This window comes from Neopsephotus bourkii, unplaced genomic scaffold (genome assembly GCF_033783945.1).
Source record: "Neopsephotus bourkii isolate Nb327-2 ecotype Australia unplaced genomic scaffold, CSIRO-AGI_Nbou_v1 NB_951, whole genome shotgun sequence".
Classification (NCBI taxonomy): Eukaryota; Metazoa; Chordata; class Aves; order Psittaciformes; family Psittacidae; genus Neopsephotus; species Neopsephotus bourkii.
Genome location: NW_026901445.1, coordinates 3,276,527 through 3,298,172, shown reverse-complemented (window position 1 = coordinate 3,298,172; position 21,646 = coordinate 3,276,527). Strand labels below are relative to the sequence as shown.

The window sequence follows — 21,646 nt, the reverse complement described above, 5'->3', positions numbered from 1 at the left end:
TTAGAAGGTTCTCCTTCTAAGCCAGAAAATCCACTTGCATGCCCATGGATTTAGAAGACATGAGCAAAGATCAATTAACTGTGGTAGGACTTCTTCTATTTTTAATATATAAAAAAGTTAGTGTTTAAAGGTGCCTTAAGAGAGCAAAGCAGCTGAACGGGGCTGTGACTGCTCCTGTCCACCTCTTCCACAGAGCAGCTTCAAGTGGGGAATTTATTTGTATGCTTAGCTGAAACCCAGAAAGGGGAACTCCTGTTTGCAAATGTAACTACTCAGGATGTGGCTGAAGTTTCCCAGTATAGTCACATGACCGCTTTATGTCTGGGGTTGGGTTTGTTTTTATTTTTTTTAAGAAGACACTGCAGAAGAGCTAAATTCAGAAAATTGGGTGAAACTTCTGTGTCAAAACTTCACAATGACCTTCTTAACACACCGGGTACCAGTGCTACTGGCATTTCTCCTCTTACGTAAGTCATCTATCATATTTCTTTCCTATCCTTTTTGAGAGCTTTTTCTTTTCCCTGAGCGTGGTGGGGTTATTTATTTTCCAGTCTAGTTTTATGTATGAAGTTTGAAATTTTGTTTAGAAATCTGTTTCTTGGTGAGAACATTTTTTGAGACAGTGAGGTACTTTGCTGAGTTTTCTCAGCTAGCATTTCCTAGACAGAGTTCTAAAGGGTCTGCTGTGTGAATCCAGAAGATACTGTGAACTTCACTACCCGCACCCTTGCAGGTTAGATGGCAGAGGTGCTGAACGTCCTGTTTGGCACTGTATAGAAAACAGTACTTCAGTAGAGTATAAGAAAAAATTTGAACAGTGTGCATGTTATCTGCAAGCCAGTTTTGGTCTTTGCAACTCTCACTCACAGAACTGTATGCTTCTGACTCATTCTGCTTCTAATGCTTCCTGCCAGCCCAAAGCATAGCTTTTTCACAATTTGCTTGTTATTTCACAGTTACTCACATCCAATTTGTGCAGGGAACAACTGGGGCTCATGGATAGCAAGTGTCAGCAGGGGTCATATTAACACTGGGATTAATGTAGACTAATGGGGAGGATGGGGCTGGCAGCTGCCATAAAGGCAGAAGTTTACAGTGGTTACTGAGGTCTCTGAGATGTTAAGTAAGACTCATCTTTACCTAATGAACACCTCCCACACTATCCTACTTCACGCAGATATTCATACAAAATCATCATCTACTCTTGGGGAACCCCACAAGGGCAGTTTGCTCCTGCCTGAGGCATACAGACTGCTTGCACCGACTGAGCACCTGATCCCTCCTCAGCTTCTGTGAGCAAAGCTATCCATAGATGTACAGCAGTGCTTTATCCTCTTGTAGTCCTTCTCAGGGTCATAGCAACAACGCATAGGATGTTGTTGTTCTCACTATCCTATTTGTTGGACTTTAAAGCCCTCTGCACCTTTCTATTGACACTTCCAAGTCTCCAGAGAAATGGAAACTGTCCACCACACATGACATAGATAATCAACCATTCTCATAGATGTGGAGTCAGCAACATCTGCTCTCCAGTTACTGACTAGTTACTGCTCACCAGTCAAATGACACAAGTCCCATTAATACAGTAGAATTTGCTTAGAGTAAAGAGATGCAGATTCAAGGGCAGCACATATTCCACAGCAAAAGGCACTTTGAAATAGATAAAAGGGAAACACATTAACACGCCTCCAACTGACACATGGAAAGGTGCAGGCAATCTATAGGCCTTGGATGGAGGGGTGCCTGGCAAAGACTAGAGCTCAACAATTTCTGTCTCCATGGAAGATTGATTCCTGTCTTCATCTATTGCTACAGAGAAGGATTTTGCCTCTAATTTGAGGACCAAGGAAGCACCTAATTTGCCTGGATGCCACCAGTGCCTATCTTATGAAATGCGTATGTAGCTGGGAATTTTGCTACACTAAATACCAGCTAAAATACTTCTTTTAATAATTTTTTTCATGAGTGATGTCCAGCAGGCTCATTGCCAGTAGCCTCTTTGTTGCCATGGGCATTCCTTATCTGACTCTGAACTGCTCAGGACACCCACTGTGAGTCGCCCCTTTTTACAGCCTACTTTAGAGTTCCCCAGATACTTGCTTCCTTTCCCATTTGCTGCCCCAAAGAGAAACGGTCCTGAACCCTGGGCTGCTGCAATGCCACAGGACCAGCCATTATGTGCTGCAATGAGGAGAAATCTGAGATGGGGAGGAAGGGAGAAGAAAGTCACATGGAAGCAGGAGGCAGTGAGCAAAGGGACTAAAGAAAGTGCTGTGCACTGAGAAAGGCGAGGTGCATACTGCCATTTGTCCCGGCAGGTTACAGCTGGGAGTTGCTCACAGTATCTAATAAGGTGGGAAAGTGAGCTATTCCTGTTCCCTGGTCGTACGCGCAAACTGCATTCTGCACCACTTTCCTCACTGCACTGACCTATGGGCAATGCACCTCGTGAGCACAGTTACACAGCAGAGGGCACAGGGAGAACAGGATGCCCCCCAGTGCAGCTCAAAAGCTGTTTTCTTCTTTGCCCAGTGTTGTGTGCCATCTGAGGATGGCTGAACCAGCCCAAGGATACACTGGGATCACAGACCAAGGCTCTCAGCCCAGTCCCAGCCTGATGTATTTATTTGCAAGTCCACTACCTCAACAGGAGCTCTGTTTTGGAGGAGGTAACCACAGTGGCAACCCTAACCCTAACCCCCCCCCCCCCCCAATAGAGGACCTGTCTAGTCTGCTGTCTCATTTCCAGACTCTGCCACCAGCATGCACAGAGAAACATTGCACAGCCAGTTGGAGATGCAGCCCACACCTCTCACCAGCCTCCTGGTGCAGGCAGGGCCTTGGGGGGCACATCCTTATTGCAGTGCCAGTTGCGTGCTATGCCTGAGCTGGGTACATATGAGAAGTGAGAAAGCACCATCAGTTACTTTAAGACCCTTTGAAAAATGGTCCATGAGTCACTCAAGTACAGATACCACATTCACTTGCAAGTCTCTTCCACCCAGAAGCAAATATTCTGCAAGTCCAGAGGGCTTGTTCAAGATGTGGGAGTTGGTCTCAATACAGAGATAAGGGGTCAGAAAGCTAGCACTGAGACTAGAGCACTCCAGAAGTTAAGGCATAATTTCTAACCTCTCTGTAGCAGGAGGTTTGTGTACATCTCCAAAAGATCTAAATTGAAGATGGGATCTGGGTCAAACAGCAACACGTGTGTTTGATTTAGTCAACCCACTTCTTTTCATCTAAGAAGAACCTGAAACAGACAGAAACCAGCTATCTAACACAGTCCTCACCAGCAAATCGTGTTTTAGTAGCACCCAGTAAACAATATTAAACCTTAATTAAAACCATATTGAAAATATGAATAGGAAGTGTTCCCTCTAGTCCTGTGGGTTTTCAGAGGTTTCCATTCCTCCCTTTTTAAAAAGAAACTAATAATTTAATTTCAATATCTTAAACTGACCTACATAAAATATTCCATGTAAAATATTATTTCTGCCATAAAACACATAATCTGTCACTGGTTTAATTCCATTAGAAAGCATACATTAAGGTCTATGTATAATGATCATTAGGATAATAAAAGTATTACAATATCACTTTTATTATATTTGAATTTAAAACATTCTTCATATGAGCACAAAGAATAATTAAAGGGATGGAGGAAAGGTGGTTTTTTTCTTTTTTAATTTATAATGAAATACATTCACAGGCGAGAGCAAAGAGACTGGTTTTTAATCTGGAAATTCATGAGCTTTTTGCACCCACTATATAATCCTAGATTTTTTCTTTTTTAAATTTCCTTTTCTTTGTAACTTTCATTTTGGTCATTTGGGATAGCAGTTTTTGCGATCATAGCTGCAATTGGATTCCCCAGCCCTCCCAGCTCCCTTCTCCAAGTGTCATAGGGGTTTTGGAGAGAAAACATTTCTGCTTGTATAAAAAAAGTTTCCAGACATTTTAATCATGAAGAAAAGTTTGGCAAAAAAGGACTTTCAGCTCAGAATTATGGTTCCCAAAATATATTTGCTTTAAAACTCAACATTTCTTTTTTTTAAGCTTGTCTCCAGATTTTTGAGGTTTGGATCGTAATTTATGAATATTTGGGATTACAAATGTGATTAAGACCAGGAAATAAAAACAAATCTGTTGTGAGCCACACAATATATCAGATATTTCTGACATAACCATGGAAGCCTCAGAGCCCACACTCAGCTCAAGAGTTTCAGCAGGCTGAAAAGCAGACACAAGATAGATTTCTGTAAAGGTACCAAAAAGGCTGGTTTTGGAGTGGGAGGACTGTGCTTCAAGTTTAAAAGTAATTGTATTTCTAGTGTTCGTTTTAAGGGACAAGAAATGAAAGCACAGCTCCCCAAACCTCAGGAAGCATGCTGTTTTAAAATGCAGGAGTCATATCTGCCTTTAAAGCCTTCTCATGCCCCAGGCACCTCATGCAGCTACACATCAGTTACATCATTTGGAGCTACTAGTAAAGACTTTGGTGGTAATATGCCCATCACTGAAAAAGAAAATTTGAGTGTACATTTTTAGCCATTTCTTATAATAAGCAAGCAACATTAAAACTAAATGTAGCCTCTCCTTTCTCTTGACTTCTTTCCTTTTTTGAAAAATTTTGAATATTTTCTCAAAAAATTATGTGGGAATTAATCGTTTTCTTCAGAGCCACTCCATGCTGAGGGACTGCAGACTTTGAGCATCAGGCAGCAAAGCTCACTGCTTTATGGAGAAGGGCCAGGATAGTGTCCTTTTGATGAACAGGGAACTTGGCATGGGAGTATCTGAGAAGATTTGCTTCCAGCCCATAAGATTCTCTCGCAAAAGACTCTTGTCTACCAGCAATAAATCACATTTTGAAGCTTGGAACTATAAGAGGGACTGGCTCACAAATTTTCTGGAGAGGGGTGCTGGGGTGTGCTATGTTCTCTCTTGTTAACATGTCATTAGATTTACTGCATTGATAGTCTTTTTCTTGATTTATAGCAACTTTTCTTGCATACATCTTACAAGCTTGCATGGAGGAAACTCTGGAATAGAAACAGTACTAACACAACATAAAATATAAAAATTTTGTATTTTCCATTCTGTCCAAAACCTGGCATGTGGTGCCCACATTCCTAGGATGCCCTTATTAACTTGACTGATAACTATTTACTACTGAAGGAAGCCTCAGATACTTTCTTAAGTTTTACCAGGATCAACCAGATAAGGCATTCTCCTTTGATATAGAGTATTCTCCTTGATATCCTAACAGGATAAAATGTTTCCATTTCAGATTTTTGGAGAGCAAAGGTTTATGCTTCTGGAAACTCAGAGGAGGAAATAGGTGAGTCCATGGTGAGAGTTTTGCTTCCAGACAGGAAACAAGGGGAAAAGAAATACAACAAAAATTAATGTGTTTAGAAGACTTTACATACTTGTTATGTGTAGAAAATAATCACCTGATTGCATGTTTGCATTTTGCCTAGCACAGCAAAGTCCTGCTGTATGACTGGAACTTTTAAAGTACTTTTGAATAAATACAATGAGCCTAGGGAGGACAGATCCTGAGCACAGGCCCTCAACACAGGCGTTCTCCTGTCTGACAGGTGGAGGTGGTTCCTTATATACAAACAATGGTGGGGAAAAAATAAATCACATAACTGTGCCTAATTTACACTTAAAAATTCTTGTGCTTCCTGTCAGTGAGGATTTACAGAGGCAGAATAGTTGGGTAGGACATAAGGCTGGGGAGTGGGGAGGTGGAGTTAAAGATACGTGCATGCAGGTATGGGAAGCAGGAATAAGAGTCTGGCAGGGTACAAAATGACAAGGAAGTGAGAATGGGGAATTTCACTTTTGGGGGGTAGGGGAAGTAGAGCCCTAGCTAAACAACTCAGCTGAAACCTGTGCATACCAAAGGCTGAAGTTATTAGCTATCATAAAATGGCTTTGCTCCCCTTAGCTGCAAGTTGACGTGGTTTCACAATATGCAGAGAGCTGAAACAGTAAACTTTTCTCAGCTACCTAGTCTGTCTCAGCATTATCAAGCCCTTCTGGAGAATAAATATGTTTGTTTATTTAGTGATGCATTTAAACTTTGGAAACTTTGTGTCACATCTGAGACGCAGACTGTATATATTACTTAACAGTGTATACTCACTGATTTGTTTTCAAATCTGTTTGCAGATTTCACATATGTTATTATAGGAGTTACTCTGGGAGCGTTCCTAGCAATTGCTTTTGTAGCAGTAATAATCTGTATGATCAAAAACCAGATGATTGACAATGTTTTCAGAGGTAAGAAAAATACTCCTGCTTTCTTAGTCAGAGATGTAGATCTCCTTATGTTCCAATACAGCAGATCTGTGCTTAAGTGTTAGGAATTGTCAATGTGCCACAGCTCTAGTTTTCCTCTGAAGAACTGTTTTAAAAAGTGTCTGAAGTGGTCCCTACAGCTGCAGGTTCACAGCTTGGTATAACCAACTCTGCTCTTTAGCCCTATCAGAGAAACAGATTCACTTCAGCATACTGCTTAGGTATCTTCTAGAATAACTGATTTTTAAACAGAATTCTGTCTATTCAACTTAAGTTAATGAACCTGTGGCATCTGCAGAACGGGTAAGAGGCTTGCTCACACTTCCTAACCAAAATTACTATTTATTTCACTGATTCTAGACTTTTCTTTCAAATGCCACTGGTCCTAAGATACGCAGTTTCCATCAGAGTACATAGCAAAACTGTAAGTTTCCCACTGCTACTGATTTTCAAGTTGTTACAAGAAAGCATGTTTTTCATCTGAAGCAGGCAAAGGCTCTTGGCTATAAAATCATAACTTTTGAGTTCATACCAGCAATTTACAAAACATATTTTTGGTTTCAAAACCAAAATCTTAAACTGAATAATGACCATCATTTCAGTAGACAGAAGTTAGTGACAGGCAGAATTTGTCCCACTGCCCTCCATCCTGAGATGCTCTCTTATTTGACAGGACTCCAAAGTGCTTCACAGAGCAATACAGAACAAATACTATGATTTCTTCCACTGCTGAAATACAACTGTCATCTGTGAAATAAAGTTACAGCACACAATAACACTCAGCTGCAATTAAGAGCTAGAAATCAAGAGCACAGCATATAAAATAACAACAGTTAGTGGCAAATAAAGAGAATCAAAGTCCTGGCAGATTGACTTGAACTTCTGTATAAGTTTTTCTTTTTTGCAAAAGAAGAGATCTGGGACTTTGCTAAGGCAAATCTTTGCAGCCTATGTTTTTCTTGTTAAGAGAGGTCTGTACTCTTAGTAGTATGTGAAAATTTGGCTTAGAAGGAAACCATAGCAGAAATGGAAGCAGTGAGGCAATGTCATGTAATACGTGGGGAAATAATCCTTACTGAAAGAAGAGGAACTATAAAAAGATTTTGGGGACTGAAAGCCTTGCTTTCTGTATGCCGTAGAATCATACAATGGTTTGGGTTGAAAGAGACCTTAAAGACCATCCAGTTCCAACCCCCCTGCCATGGGGAGGGATGCCATGGTGGATCTAAAAATCTCCATGTTGAAATTCAAAAAAGCACCATTACAGCTCTGGTTGCATGCAAAATGTCAGGTTTTGCAGTCCACTTAAAAAAATAATAAAAAATCATTTATTCTGATAAATATAGCCAGTTTCCACCATGAAAGATGAACCAGATACTAAATAAGGAAATGCAGTGAGGGAACTCAGTCAGGCTGCTACAGCTAGGAGCTGCTTGTCCATTCTGCTGTATCCAGAAAACTTTGCTCTGTGGCTATGTCTTTGCATTAACCATCATGCAACAAATGAGAGGTAATTTTCTGGCATCCAGAACTGTCTAACTCTATTAAACCACTAGCACACCATGACTTGGTAAAGAGGGGAGCAATGATCTTGACTATTAAGCTTGGAGTGAATAAGACCAAGCTCTATGGGCCCAGTACTCCTACAGAGAGCTCAGCCTATCAGTCACAATCTGATTTCATCCCATTTAGAGTACACAGTGATCTTTTAAAGGATAATGTTGGATACAGACAGCCCAGGTACCTCATGAGGATACAAATGACAACGTAATGCCACTTCCTGACAGACAAATGGCTAATGCTTTTTTTAGTGGCACCGCATAGCAGGATTAATGGGAAACTGCTTCCACCTCATCCTCACCAAACATCTGCCCTCAAATTTGTTTTTCATGATGCTCTGGAAATGTGCTACAATCATGCTCAAAACATCCAAAATATTAGCAGAGATGCAGGTCTGAGAAAATTGACGTAAGATACTATAACTGGAAGAAGCAAGGACTTTAGGAAGGTTGCATGACACTACTAGTATCAAAGAGCTTTGCCTCAGAAAGAATGGGTGGATCTTATCCGCTACGACTATGCTCTGGTTACATCCTCATAACTTCTGAGGAAGCCTATCACCATTTTGTTCCCGGTTTCTCTAACTAACCATATTTTCCTGTTGTCTTTTTAGAGTCAGATGGCAAACTGGATAGAAGGTAAGAGTCATTATCCCACGCGTTTTTTGAGGTGGTGCGACAGACAAACTGTTATGCTTAACTTCTCTCTTTATGCATGATGTTTCCCCAGAACTGTGAGTTGAGTAACACGTAACATACATGAAAGCATGTAGTTGACCATGATACGCAGTGTATCTAGTGGATCTGTGTGGAAAAAGGAAATTTCTTGTAGCGTGATTTTGACATTTCAGAAATAGGAGGGAAATCACAGCAGACTGAGATTCTTTTTAAAAAGAAAATCTTTCAAACACTTTTGGTTAAGCTTCTTTTTTATGCTTGTACTATGTATTATAATAGCAAATTCATTAAAAAAGAAAAGGTATTTTTAAGGGATGAAAGCCAAAAGCCTTGTTTCAAAAGCATTCTTACAGGCCAAGGTCATGCAGTGATCATTCCTGCTGGAAGTAATGTTTTTTTGACCTTTACATGCCTTCCCCTAACCTAGAAACAGCAAGACCATTTCAGGTTTTGAACACATGGTGGATTCACAGTTAGAAGAGGCAGTGCTAGGCTGCTTAGTCAATGGCTACTCATCTTCTCCAAGGACCAGCAATAGGGTGGAGATGTACAGGCGCAGGGAATTCGGACTGCAAGTTGTCTGTTGACTGATGGCAATCTACAGATACTTTTTTGTGTCCCTTTGAGACATTTTATAAGTGTCTAAAAAAAAATTTAGACATTAATTAATCAGCATTTTCATGAACTGAAGGCAACATCTGTACTCAGTGACCTAAGAAATGGCTTTTGGCCTCCCTGTGACAGCTAGATAGAAGGATGTCCCTGTCACAGTCATTCTTCATGAAGAGAGCAAAGCATCTCTTGCTTATTTTTTTGCTGTTACACTGAATTAAAGATCAAAGCAAGGGCACCCCTTGCAGCAAGTGCTTCAATATTTTGCCTGCCCAACAGAGAAGACAAAGCATCTGTTATTTTACCAGGGAGAAACTTCCCCAAACTAACACAACTGTTACAAAAATGTTTCCAGTAACACATTATTCTCTTATACGACACTGAAAAATTCTGTGTATTAACCTGAAATAGATTAAGACTATTATCTGGCCATAGGAACAAACCTAGAATGCCCAATAAACTTTCTGATGTATTAAGGATGGTATAGACAGAAAAACGATGGGAAGGGCATGATAAAGAGCCAAGCCAAAGCAGAAATGCCAGAGACCAGAACCAAGAGAAAAAGAAATAAAAGGAGAAGAGGCACAAAGTCAAGATCAGACACAGAAGGCAATAAATTTACTGCAGATGATATGATAAATCAGACAATCTATGAACTGCTCCTTGTTTTCTACATCCCCTTGCTGCTTATAATGTGTGATATTTTGAGACAGTTTAGACATTTATGATACCCTTCTCTGATCTTTCTAGGGAAAGTGACTGACTTTGCCACACATCAAAATTTTACATCTTTAAAGATGACCTTACATTGACTCCAGCCTACAAGCATTTGCTAAAAGGTACAGTGAAGTTTCCAGCTTCACGCCAAAATCCTGGTTTTAAGGCTGGGAACATAACACAATACTCAAACTCTTTGCCTTAGAGCTACTGACACTCACCAGTTAAAGAAGCCATAATTCCACAATGTGTGAGGGCAAAACTATGTATATTAAATAGTACAGTCACACAGCCATCTTGAATCACTCAGAATGCAGGTAACCTGAAACCCTCAGTGATAATCAAGATCATCTCCAATTCTTTAGGATTGTATGTCTTCTGCAGACAAATTCATTGTCTCTTGACCAGTTATGATTATTAGTGTTTGTTCAGGAAAAAACATTAATCCAACTGACAGAGCACTCACCTTTAGCCAGATTTTGTTGTAAACTTCACCTCATTATTCCCACAAGAGCCTCAAGTCCTTTGGTAATTTCTCTCCCTAGCTGGGATATATTCTGAGTAGCTGTCACCCAGCACAGTACTATCATAGCCAAAGGAGTTGTTCAACCTCGTACTAGTTGAAGGCCTTGATGCAGACAATCTTTTTTTATGCTAGAACCCCAACTAGCTGGTACTGAACCTAACCAACACATTGCAAGAACAGGTTTCCACTAAAATCAGGAAGCATTCCGATGTGTCCCCCTTGATACTTTCCTAAATGCTTAAACCAGAAGTGCTTCTACACCCACATGACACTGACAGCTCATTGTGAAATAATTAACAGCATTTGCAACTTTATTTAGTCGGGTATATAACGTTAAGATTTAAATAATCAATTCATAATGGGATGCCCTTAAACTCAATGGGATATTTACTAACACTTGAGAAAAGAAAAAGGCTTGAGGCAAGCTTCTGTCAGCTAACAAAACAGCAATTTAGATGTCAACTGACAATTATTTAATGTCCTCTATTTTAATTAATAGCTCATGTCAGTTTCAAATGCCATCTTGGTGTAAGCTTGGTAAATTATAATGCCTTAAAATTTCATGCAAGTTTAATGTATTAATAAAAATGTCTGGGCACATTTAATACTAGCAGTATTTTGAGTTAACTACAGTGCATGGCAGCCAGATTTATTTTGACAGGAGACAAAAAAAGAGACATACAGAGACAAGGAGAAGAATGGAGAGAGAATGCTTACTGGAAAGGCAAAGGTACATATTTTAAACCTACTGCAATAGCAAAAAAGAATCTGTTGCCTCAACACATCCTGGGCAACAGCACACAGCAAAACTCCCCATGCCACTCACTGGGTTTTACAGACCCCCAAATAAATCATTCATTAGGAGATCAGGTTTTAAATGCAATGTACAAGTCATTCTGGTGTTTGATGGAGGAGAGGAAGAGCTTGGAAGTTCCAAGCTTATCAGTCATTTTCTCTTGCTACCCAAAGCAGCATCTAGATGTTCTCTTGTATTATCCCCACTTGACTTCTTGCAAGGGACCGACTTCTCTTTCCTTGCTAGACTATGTTTAGGACACACAAGGTACTCTTGAGAATCACAACATTCTTTAGGCGAATGGAGGCAGGCTTGGAATATTATCACATGTTGCAAGTCTTCTGTCTCCTCAATGCCTCTAAAAATAGCACTATGGTAATACACTAGGTAAATCATCCACTTGGAAAATATAAACATCAGAGGTGGCTGTCATAACAAAGGGGCAATTATATGCAAGTTTGAATGTTGAGCTGCTGTTTCTTCCAACTTCCGTAACTGCCTTAGCCTAAATATTTGAGCCAAGAACCTTTTTCCTAGCATTTTGTCATGTTCAGATCTGTAGCCAGCTGCACTGACAGGCAGACAGTGAACAGGATCTGATCTAAAAATTTCATATCCTTCAAATAGATTTAAAGTCAGATAGAAAGAGAAATCTTCTGTTTTGGAGAGGAGAGCATCTCCTTCTGATGTAAATACTCCAGACTGGTCTGCACCATTTACCAAACAGGAAGCCAGTGAACCAGGTATGAGTTATATCACTGGTACTATCAGCCGCAAATGAGAGACGCAACCTGTCTAATCACTGGAGTCTGAGCTCAGAAGTAAACTTAACTGGAGACCTAGTTTTGATGCTAGAGGTACTTGAGAGTGCCACAAGAGTGTGTCCTTTGGAAAATGGGCCCAAAATTTACAAAGAAAAATCCATACATATTGAAAGAAAAGAGATTTTGGCCTTGTCTGAACATGTCATTGGAAGAGTGGTGCACGAGAATAAAGGATTGTGTTCTAGAAACACAGGTTACACAGGACACTGGGCATTGAAATTCATTACAGTGACTCAGATACTGCATCAGCTATTTGCAGGTAACACTATACATTTGATCTGCAGCCAGGCAGCGATACTGTCTCAGCCACTCTACTATCCATTGAAATTATATCTGCTTAAGATGCAAGAACATACTGCTGCTCTACTATAAGCATGTGCAATGGCAAAAGTAGCTGAAATAGCATGGTGCCAAAAATAACTCTGCAAAGAATTTATTGTTATACAGTTCCTAATCAGAATAACTAAGATGACCTTTCCACAAAAGATTTTTGTACTAAGAGAGCAGGAAACAGGGGCTGGTATTGCTTGTTTTAAGCCATGCTACAACTTATGTGAGCTTTAATTACTTTTCAATGAAGTGATTTCCTCCTGTGTAAATACGTCAGGCTTGGAGACATGTTTTCTTTCACTGACCTGACTTTAAGAGGACATTTTTGCCAGCAGTAAGGTATCTCACTTTGATGCCTGGAGGAACTGGAATGAGGTTAGTTCATTCTGCACATTTTGTTCAAGCCATGGACTTCCTGCTAAGACCACCATGAAGAAGTTAACAGGATTTGTCTGAACACCTTTGCGGAGGGAGATTAAATCTATGACGTGTTACACAAAATATGTGACAACTGAATTATCTATCACTACAAAGTACTAACAAAGACTGTAAGCTGCAGCTGTGGATATGAAGCAGCACACATTTTCCTAAGCATAAACCTATGTCTGTCATACGCCCCCAGGAGATGAGCACTATAGCATTCCATCCTTACCTGCAAGATTACAGCCTGTACCTTACAAGCTTCTGATTGCTTAAACATGCTCCCTCAGTTGCTACCAGTTGTCACTTTATCTTTCTGATTCACCTCTTTCAGCACATGGGATGCAAGTAACAAATACATGCATAGGAAAGGAATTTGTTAAGCACAGTCACTACTATTCTGAGGAAAGCTTTCGAGTGTTATCAGTCTTACCAGAAAAGCAAATATTGGTATGGAATGGTTTGGAAAGGTGGCATAGTCTTTCATGTAGAGTCCTAGATGCTTGGTCCCTTCCCAGCCTGGTCTTCAGACATGTAACAAGGAAAAATCCTCCTCTGAAAGATAGTGACTAATGGAATAGAAGAGGCACACCTGTTATCAGAAGCCATCCAACACCACTGACACTAGATGTGGGCAGTCCTTCCTGAGCAGCCTCATATTTCTGCATTAGCAGAACAGTGCCTGGAATAGACAGAATCCTCCAAGTTGCTTTATAACAGCAAAGAAAACCCAGACCTTCAGCTGTCAAAAACTAGACCTGCCAGGAAGACACAGGGCAGAAGCCAGCTCACACTGCAGCATGGATGGGCCTCCCTGGAACAACAATCACTTCATACAGTCCCACAAGCACACCCCAGTGGATCTGCCCCAGCCCACTGGTTACCGCCCTTTCCCCACTCAGTTCGGTTCTGCCCTTGTTGAGTGCAGCCATGGCATTCCTTCCATAGAAAGAAAACATTGGCCTGGAAAGAGAGGAATATGGGAAAACAGAGAAGAAAAAGAACTCGAGAAGGTACCAAAAAGCTTAAAAGGCTATTCAGCTTTCACCTGACTATGACCACCACTGTAGCTGATGGAAATTGCAGAGCTCTGTTGCTTCCGATGAGGAAGCATCTATTCTCCCACATCTATTCTCCCATCTCCATTCTGGCCATCTTTCCCAGTGCCTCCTCAGCTTTCTTCACCCCTTGTTTGTAGCCTACACCTATTTCTTCCTATTTGGAGGACTAGAAATGGTGATTCCCATACAATGCAAAGTATGCCACAGCTCCCCCCCACACCTTGCAGACCACTGCTCTTGGACAGACTGACTGCATCCTTGACCTTGTTTTGGGTTGAGTGCCTCAAGTCTTCAACTTTCACAGTTCCATTCCTGTGTGCCCTAACTATCTTTTGGACTTGTGGAAGAGGCAAAACTGAGTTTCAGTGTTCCAGTTCCTCCTTACAGGAGCTGTGACAAGTTCAAAGTAGCCTTCTCACGCATGGTCATTAAGCATCTTGCAACAACAGAAATGAAGCATTGAAGGGAAAAAAACATGCACCCCTCTTCTCTCTAAGTCCCCAGTAATCCAGACAGCTTTCTGGTTTTCTTCAGTAATCCTCATCTACCTGAGAGCCACTGAGTTGCCTGCATCTGTCTTTGTTCTCCTAAAACAAGCTTTGCTTTTCTTTTCCTCTCCCAGGAATATTCCTTTTAACCTATGACAATCAGTGTCATCTTCTTGGATCTGGAGAAAGTGGTCACATAGATTCAGCAGAATCTTTGACACCTCTGGGGTCAAAGACTTGAGTGTTTTTTCTTAACACCCCTCAGCTAAATCTTAAGTTGGTTTTTCACTTGCTACTTTTTTTTTTTCACTCCAAGCAGTCCTTTGCAGGGTCTTTCATTCTGCCAACTAATATTTTCTACAGACAACCCAATCATCAGGTCAACATGAAGTTTTCATAAGTTGTTGGAGGTTTACAAAGAAGGATAAACAGAGGCATCAAAGACACTTGGCCTCCTCCATGATAAGCCTTGCAAAATCAGTCAAAAAGATTCCTTTCTGGTCTGCTTTGACTGCAGGGTTTCCCTTTACATTGGCCAAATATCCACTACCTGGAGAATATTTCCTCTAATCCAAATACCCGCTATTGACCACCACCATGGCCAAATATCTACTACTGGGGGAATGAGAGTGGAAGACAACTTGAAGGGCTACAGTCCTCTTAGTGAAATGCTTTTGCATTTCTGCTGAAGAAGCAGATACCACATGCACAAGATGAGCCTGGTCCTCCTGATACACCAGAGCAGGCTCAGTTTGCTCAGCACCGCAGGGATTAATGGATGGCTGATAGAACGAAGGCTGCATTCAGTGCCTTAGGTTTTCTCAGTACACATCTTGGGAAATAAGTTAAATGAGTTTAAAGATCCACAAATGCTGTAATAATGCATGCTACTGCAAATGTAACTACGAACAGAGATGGCCTAAAAAACTCCAAACACATTTGTGTTAAGTGTTAAAAAATGAGCACGTGGTGTCAGCAGAAATGGCTGTCTCAATTCCTTGCACACATGTATTTGCAGAAAAAAGATTAAATACCCATTCAGTGTTGAGGAGAGGCCACCAGTGACTAGAGATTTCCTGCCTGGTTCTGTCACTGTCCTGTTTAGCCAAACTTGTTCTTCTGAACAACCTTGGACAGGTTACTTTGGCTTAGGTTACCCTTTCCATAAAATGAAATTGATCTTTATATCACACACTTTAAAGCCATGAACATTATGCTTTGCACTGTGCTGAGGACACCAGGGTTTAAAAAGCAGTACTAAGACACTCTGTAGGCACTTTCAGGCTCTCAATTCCTCTTAGCACCATTCCTGAATGGGGGGAATACTTCATGTACAGACACATATGCACACAGAAACAGTTTATATATATATATATATATATATATATATCTCCCTACACACATAGCCCAGACTGTTAGGGCAAGATTAATTCATTAAACCCATTTCCAGGATACAGCATATTTCACTGATGCCAGCTACCAGCCTGATGGGCAGAGCCACACTTCTGGCTATTTTTTGCTCCTCCCTGGCCACCCTCCACATTCCCTAGGAGAGCATCTGGCCCGGGATGCCTGTTCTCCCCTCAGATCTGGGGGCTGCATTTGTGGTTGACCTTTTCACAGCTGCCAAACAGGGAGGAATCCCTACTCCTTCCTACCCCTCTGCACAACTGTTCAGGGCTAGTCTCTGAATCATTTGATTGTAAGAGATGGTGCCAAACCTGCTGATTCAGGAGAATACTTTCCTAGTAATATTCAGGCACCTGTTAGAGGGAATTCCTTCCACAGCCACGGTGGTCTCTGCTGGCAAACTTGCCGGTGCCACTGATTCCTGCAATAAACAAGTGACTCTGCTTTTCCCTGGAGCTGCTGTGCGTCTGGATGAAAAAAGATAAATGTTTCTGGAAGAGCACCCTCTTCACTCCTGTCAACAGACATCCAGGGTAACTCAAATATTAGATGTCACTGAGCAGAGAATCCCCTGCTCCCAGGAAGCACCTGTCTGCCGCCCAGACTGAGCAGCTTTAAGTTGGCTAGGGCTTGTCAGGGAGGTGACAACATGGGATTAGTTAGGAATGGAAGTTGCTGCCATAGCTAAAGGACAGCTTCAAAACAAAACAAAACAAAACAAGGCCTCCTCACGCAAGGGACTGACAGTTCTACAGCTTTTAGCCAGAGAGAACAGCATCAAAACAGAACTCATGCATATTCCAACTCACAGAATTTCCTGTACTGCATTTAATTTCTAAGCAAGTTCACACTAAACATATGAAAAATGAATCACTAATTTCAGATAGAACTTCTTTCAGTAATTTCTCAGAAAATAAGATTGTTTATAGATCCTTTTTTAAGTACATGCATGTACTCTGACAGATAATTTATTTCAATTCCCTGATCTTTTACTCTCCGAGAGTTCTTCCTTAAATGACCTGTACTAGGTATCAAGAAATCCAAAGTTGTTTTTTTTTTTTTCTGATCGTTGCTTATAACCATCCACCTCCATGTTCCCTGGGCACTTTACAGCTCCGTGTCAGAGAGCAAATAGCAAGCTGAAAGAAATGATCAGTGATGATGACTTCTGCCTTCCAGGCTGCAAATGCTTGGGGACTCATGGAGATTTTTTCATAGGTTCACAGAAGTTCATGGGCTTAGAGGCTTTCCATATGGGCTTAAATTGGCCTTAAAGATACATCAAAGAGGCCCACAGCTTCAATGGAAAATTTGTATGCACTTGTAGATGAACAAAGACAAAAAAACCCAAAACACTGGCTGAAAAGTAACTAGGTGTGGGGTCGTATTTGTTTGTTTATTTTTCTTCATTAAAAACAACACCTGGCCCATTCTCAAATGCGGTCTACTACATAGGCATTAAAATGCTTGTGCAGGCACAAGAGGTGTGGGAGAGGGGGCCTGGAGGTGGAGACAAGTGCTGAGAAATAACTACCCCTTCAAGTGGAAATACTTCTTTTAAAGTGTTTGTGAACTGGTTATTTTGAGTGAGCTTCAATGACTCCCTGGACAGTATCAAAGCATGGGATCAGCAGAGTGTCCCGTCTTCAGAGACAGTTCTGCTCTGCTTCCCCCTGCCTCCCTGTGCAGCTGCATATTCTGGTCAGGCAGTTGCACATCTCCATGGCCTCGTGGAACTGGCCCTGCCAAAAATCTATATGCTATGACATAAAAATCATTTCCAGAGAGATCAGGCTGTTCAAGGGCATCTGTCATAAGGGAAGTAGTAAAGTATTACAGCTGAGATAGCCTGGACCATCCTTTCCTGGCATTGGCATTGTTAACAGTGGGAAAGCTGCCTGAGAGCATCAGCAAGAAAGCCAGTTTCTTTAGTTGACTTACCAATTACATTGGTCTAAACGAAGAAGAGCATTGGCTTGCCATCTAGTCCCTTGTTTTTTCTTTCTGTGTACAGAGGACTGAGTTACTTAGGACTGTGGCACAGGCAGGACATCACTTAGAAACAATACTGACAGACAATGCCCTTCACAGTATTTCCCTGCCACCTTCTCCTCAGACATAGGCTGGGGAAGGGATAAAGTGAACACCCCTGAACCTAATCCATTGCTGATTCACCCCAGTTAGCTCAAATCACTTTGCACTGGCCTTGTTTTGCATTATTTATCACAGTCAGAAGAAGAGGATAGAATTGTTGTTTTTAATGGCTGCAGTTCCAGCCAGGCAGGCATTTGCATAACTTGGTTCACATGCTCAAATCTGTGTTATTTTGTTTGAAGAAATTTTGACAAGTTCATAAGCTCACCACATGTTAGGTCCCCTGATTATGTTTTGAAATGTCTCCTCTTTCTGGGAAAGAGCTGCCACAAACTGTTTGGAACAAGCTGAAAAATATTGCTGTATAACTGTGACACCCTGGGTAACATCAGAGCTGTATCACTAAAAGAAATCTCTGTCTGTGAAGTGCCAGACACCAGTACAGGCAAAAGAGGGCTGAGACAACCCCCAGGTGCCTCCAGTGTGATCACCAGGTTGCAGGCAAAGCAGGCTGGTAGGCAGGTACTGGCTAGGTGCTGATAAGCTTCCCTCTTTGCATTTCAGCAGACATCTCTGGATGCCCTGGAAGCTCCCAAGGACTCGGCAAAGCAGGCAGTGTGGAAATTCAGCTGTGAAAGCACTGTAGGAAAGTGCAGGCACTGCCAGCTTATAGATCTATGCTAACTCACCCCAGCCCCAAACTAGAGAAAGAAATAAAGGAGGAAGGGAAGCAGAGCAGAAAAATATCCCTCCAATTCCAGAGTATATATGCCTCACGATATGATCTCCCATGGGTTGTATGACCAGTTCAAACTAGAAAAGTGAGAATCAGGCCTTAACTTTCTTACAGGCACTAATGGTTGGTGCAGTAAATTTCATATGGACAGAAAATTTCAGCACAGCTTTCTAGAAGACACATGATGAAGTTCCTTACAAGAGAAAGAGAAAAGACTGAGGGAAAAGATAAGGAGATCCCTCCCCTGCTGCCAATCCTCCTGTGAGTTCTGTCTTTGGCAAAGTCACCAGAAAACTGCTTAAGTAGTGTTGAAGGAAAGGGACTACGATGAATACTATTTCCCAGTAGAGTCATGAGATCTAATATAAATAAGCTGAAGGCTGCCAAGGCAAGATCTTATTTCCAAACTCTGACGCTAGATGGAGTAAAACTGAATAAAAGATTACGAGCAGTGAAGAAAAAAATACAGAAGCTCCTGAATTTTCCCAGCTCCTAATGTGTTGCCTCTTTGAATGCTGATCTTTGACTATTGCTCTGAAAGTCACAATATCTCACTCTCTGTACTTTACAGGTCAAACATGGGATCAAGCCAAAACAGGTATGTGTGGGGACAAGGGGGAGGCTCGTGGGGCAGAGATGGAGTGGCAGTACTAGGTAGACGTAGGTGCTGTAAAGACACATCAACACAGGGAAAGGTTACACATTCACGTAGGTAAAGGAGATGTTGCACAGCAATAAAGGCTGTGGGGCTACCCTGTCTTCCTAGTAAAAGCCCAGATCAGCCAGACACTCTGCGTGGCCCAAGGCACGTAATTAACCAGCCGCATCCTTTCCAGCTGTCTACCTGGAATACCCTAACATAAGGCCCTGGCATACTGCAAGACTGTCTGCCCTATGCAGCTGCAATGGAACTCCCCCAATATTAGCAGGTACTCCAACTGGTAAACTCTTGGAAAGATGCAGCCATAATATGGATCTAGATGCTGCTCAGTTGGTCTCTACTCATGTGGCAAGGCAATGCTGGGAAGTGGCCCAAATAATAATAATCCAGAGTCTGCAGTTCTTACAGCAGGATGCTGCCCTAAAATGCATTGCTTGCTGCTAGTGGATTCATACCTGGCAGCAAAGGCGGCATCGGAAAGTCATCACAGCAGCAAGAATCATGCATTTGTTCTGTTAATTCACTTAGGAAAAACAGATACCTCCAAAGATACATCTAGGAAAAGTTAAGTGGAAGGAGCTTCATTAATGTACTTTCAGCAGCTCTATTAATAATTTTCTAGAATTCTTATTTTTATGTGGGTGTCTCTTGGCTCAGCTTTTACAATTATGCTATGAATCATCCCAGGTAAAACCAAAGCCAGCAAATTATTGTTAACCTGTGATTTTTGTTTCTTTTCAGAGATGACATCAACATACCAGGAAAACAAAGTACAAATGATCAATAAACCTTTTGCAATCAACAGTTACCTGGTCTGAGGATCAATAAAAATCTCTTGTACACAGGCAAGAATCTCACCAATACCAATTCCTTTCTTTGTTCTTTAATTGAAAGAGTGATTGATTGATTACAGGAAATGCATCCTAAGTTCAATCACCTGCACATAAGAAGCCTGTAATTCCCAACATCGTGTATGAAGGAAATGTATGAGAAAAATCAAGTAGATGAGCTCTGCTCATTAACAGATCCTGTTTAGACTGTGCTAAGTATACGGTTGATTTCTAAAATCAATTAAATCAAGGTAGAAATACATTTCAGCAGCAGAATTCATGGTCACACCTGTATTTCAAGATAGGTAAATAATGACTGAAGTAACTTAAAAAGATATCATTCATTTGACCTTGAAGCAGAGCAAGGCTTCTCAATTTTTTGGGGGGAAATACGTGATCTGTGTTAATAGGAAAACATTTCATTCACACTAAAGTTGTATCTTCTTTAGCTCTAGGACTAATGTCTTGTATAACTGTAAGTGGTAGTTCTAATCTCAGCTTTTAAAATGAATCATAATTTAAAATTAAAAATTCCTTTTTGAAATACTGTTTTTTTCTGGTTTGTTTTTAGAACACTGAAATAAACCAGTTTTGTACTCTCAAAAAAAAAAAAAAAAAGTTTCTGGGCACCTGAAGCAAAACATTTGATGCCATCATTCTAAAACAACCTCATCTGACACTTCCAAAATTCACCCACCCTATTTTTTTAGTATAAAACAATGCACAACATTCAAACAGAATTTGAAATGTCATTTCAATCAGAATTCAATCCATCTCCCAGCCCCTTCATTCTTGTTCTAGCAATATATATTCTCTTGAATTTGATTTCATCATAATTGCTTTGCCTGATTCCAATTACAGTGAGAGTGACAAGAAGAAAAAATAGAGCTTTGTCTCAGAATATTTGGAATAGTTTAAATATTTTTAGATGGTTTAAACCCAAGTTGCTTTGTAAACACATTCCAACCTTTATCAAAGCTGTGAGCCTGTAGTTCAGAAAATAATGCTATAGTTCTGTCTAACCCACTTCTTTCAAGAATGCTGTATTACAGCAGATATTTTCATCACAAGGTAAAAGCAGGAAGATTTTTATACTTAAGACCAGTTTTTCCTTTCAGTTTGTGAAGACAGGGCAGCGAATGCTACTTGGCTAGGAGCAATGCAACACTGGGCATCCCCTGCTATTCCTGCAGCTCATCTCAGGAAACCCAGCAGGATCCAAAGGCTTGAGAGCCTCAGGTAGATGTCACACATAGCATCAAGTAATGTCACATTATTTCACAGGCATAGCTGCTATGTTGTAACATTACAGGATGACTCCAAGCAGGATGTTACATTATTTTATTGCAACTTACAAACCCCACTATCCAGATCCAAAGACCGCAAACTGTAAATTGATTGGATCTTCCTAAACATTACACTCAGGCCAATGTCTGCAGACATATGGATTTGTTTTAATCTCTTATCCGACAGACATTCCTAAAGTTAACTTTAAACCAGTGTTTGCTCTCAGTTATGCCATGTGGCAGATCATAATAAAGTTCTTTCCAGTTTTTCACTACTGTAATGTAACAGAAGTTATCCAACTT

General features: G+C 40.9%; 1 protein-coding gene across 1 annotated transcript; it reads left to right on the top strand.

Annotated features, from left to right (window-relative positions):
- Nucleotides 1-353: 353 nt before the first annotated feature.
- Nucleotides 354-20,595, top strand: TMEM273 (transmembrane protein 273). Its single transcript, XM_061358833.1, has 6 exons — nt 354-467; nt 5,294-5,344; nt 6,187-6,297; nt 8,489-8,513; nt 19,138-19,164; nt 19,969-20,595. The coding sequence occupies exons 1-6, from the start codon at nt 416-418 to the stop codon at nt 20,012-20,014; spliced, it is 312 nt and encodes a 103-aa protein (XP_061214817.1). The 5' UTR covers nt 354-415; the 3' UTR covers nt 20,015-20,595.
- The last annotated feature ends 1,051 nt before the right edge of the window (nt 20,596-21,646 follow it).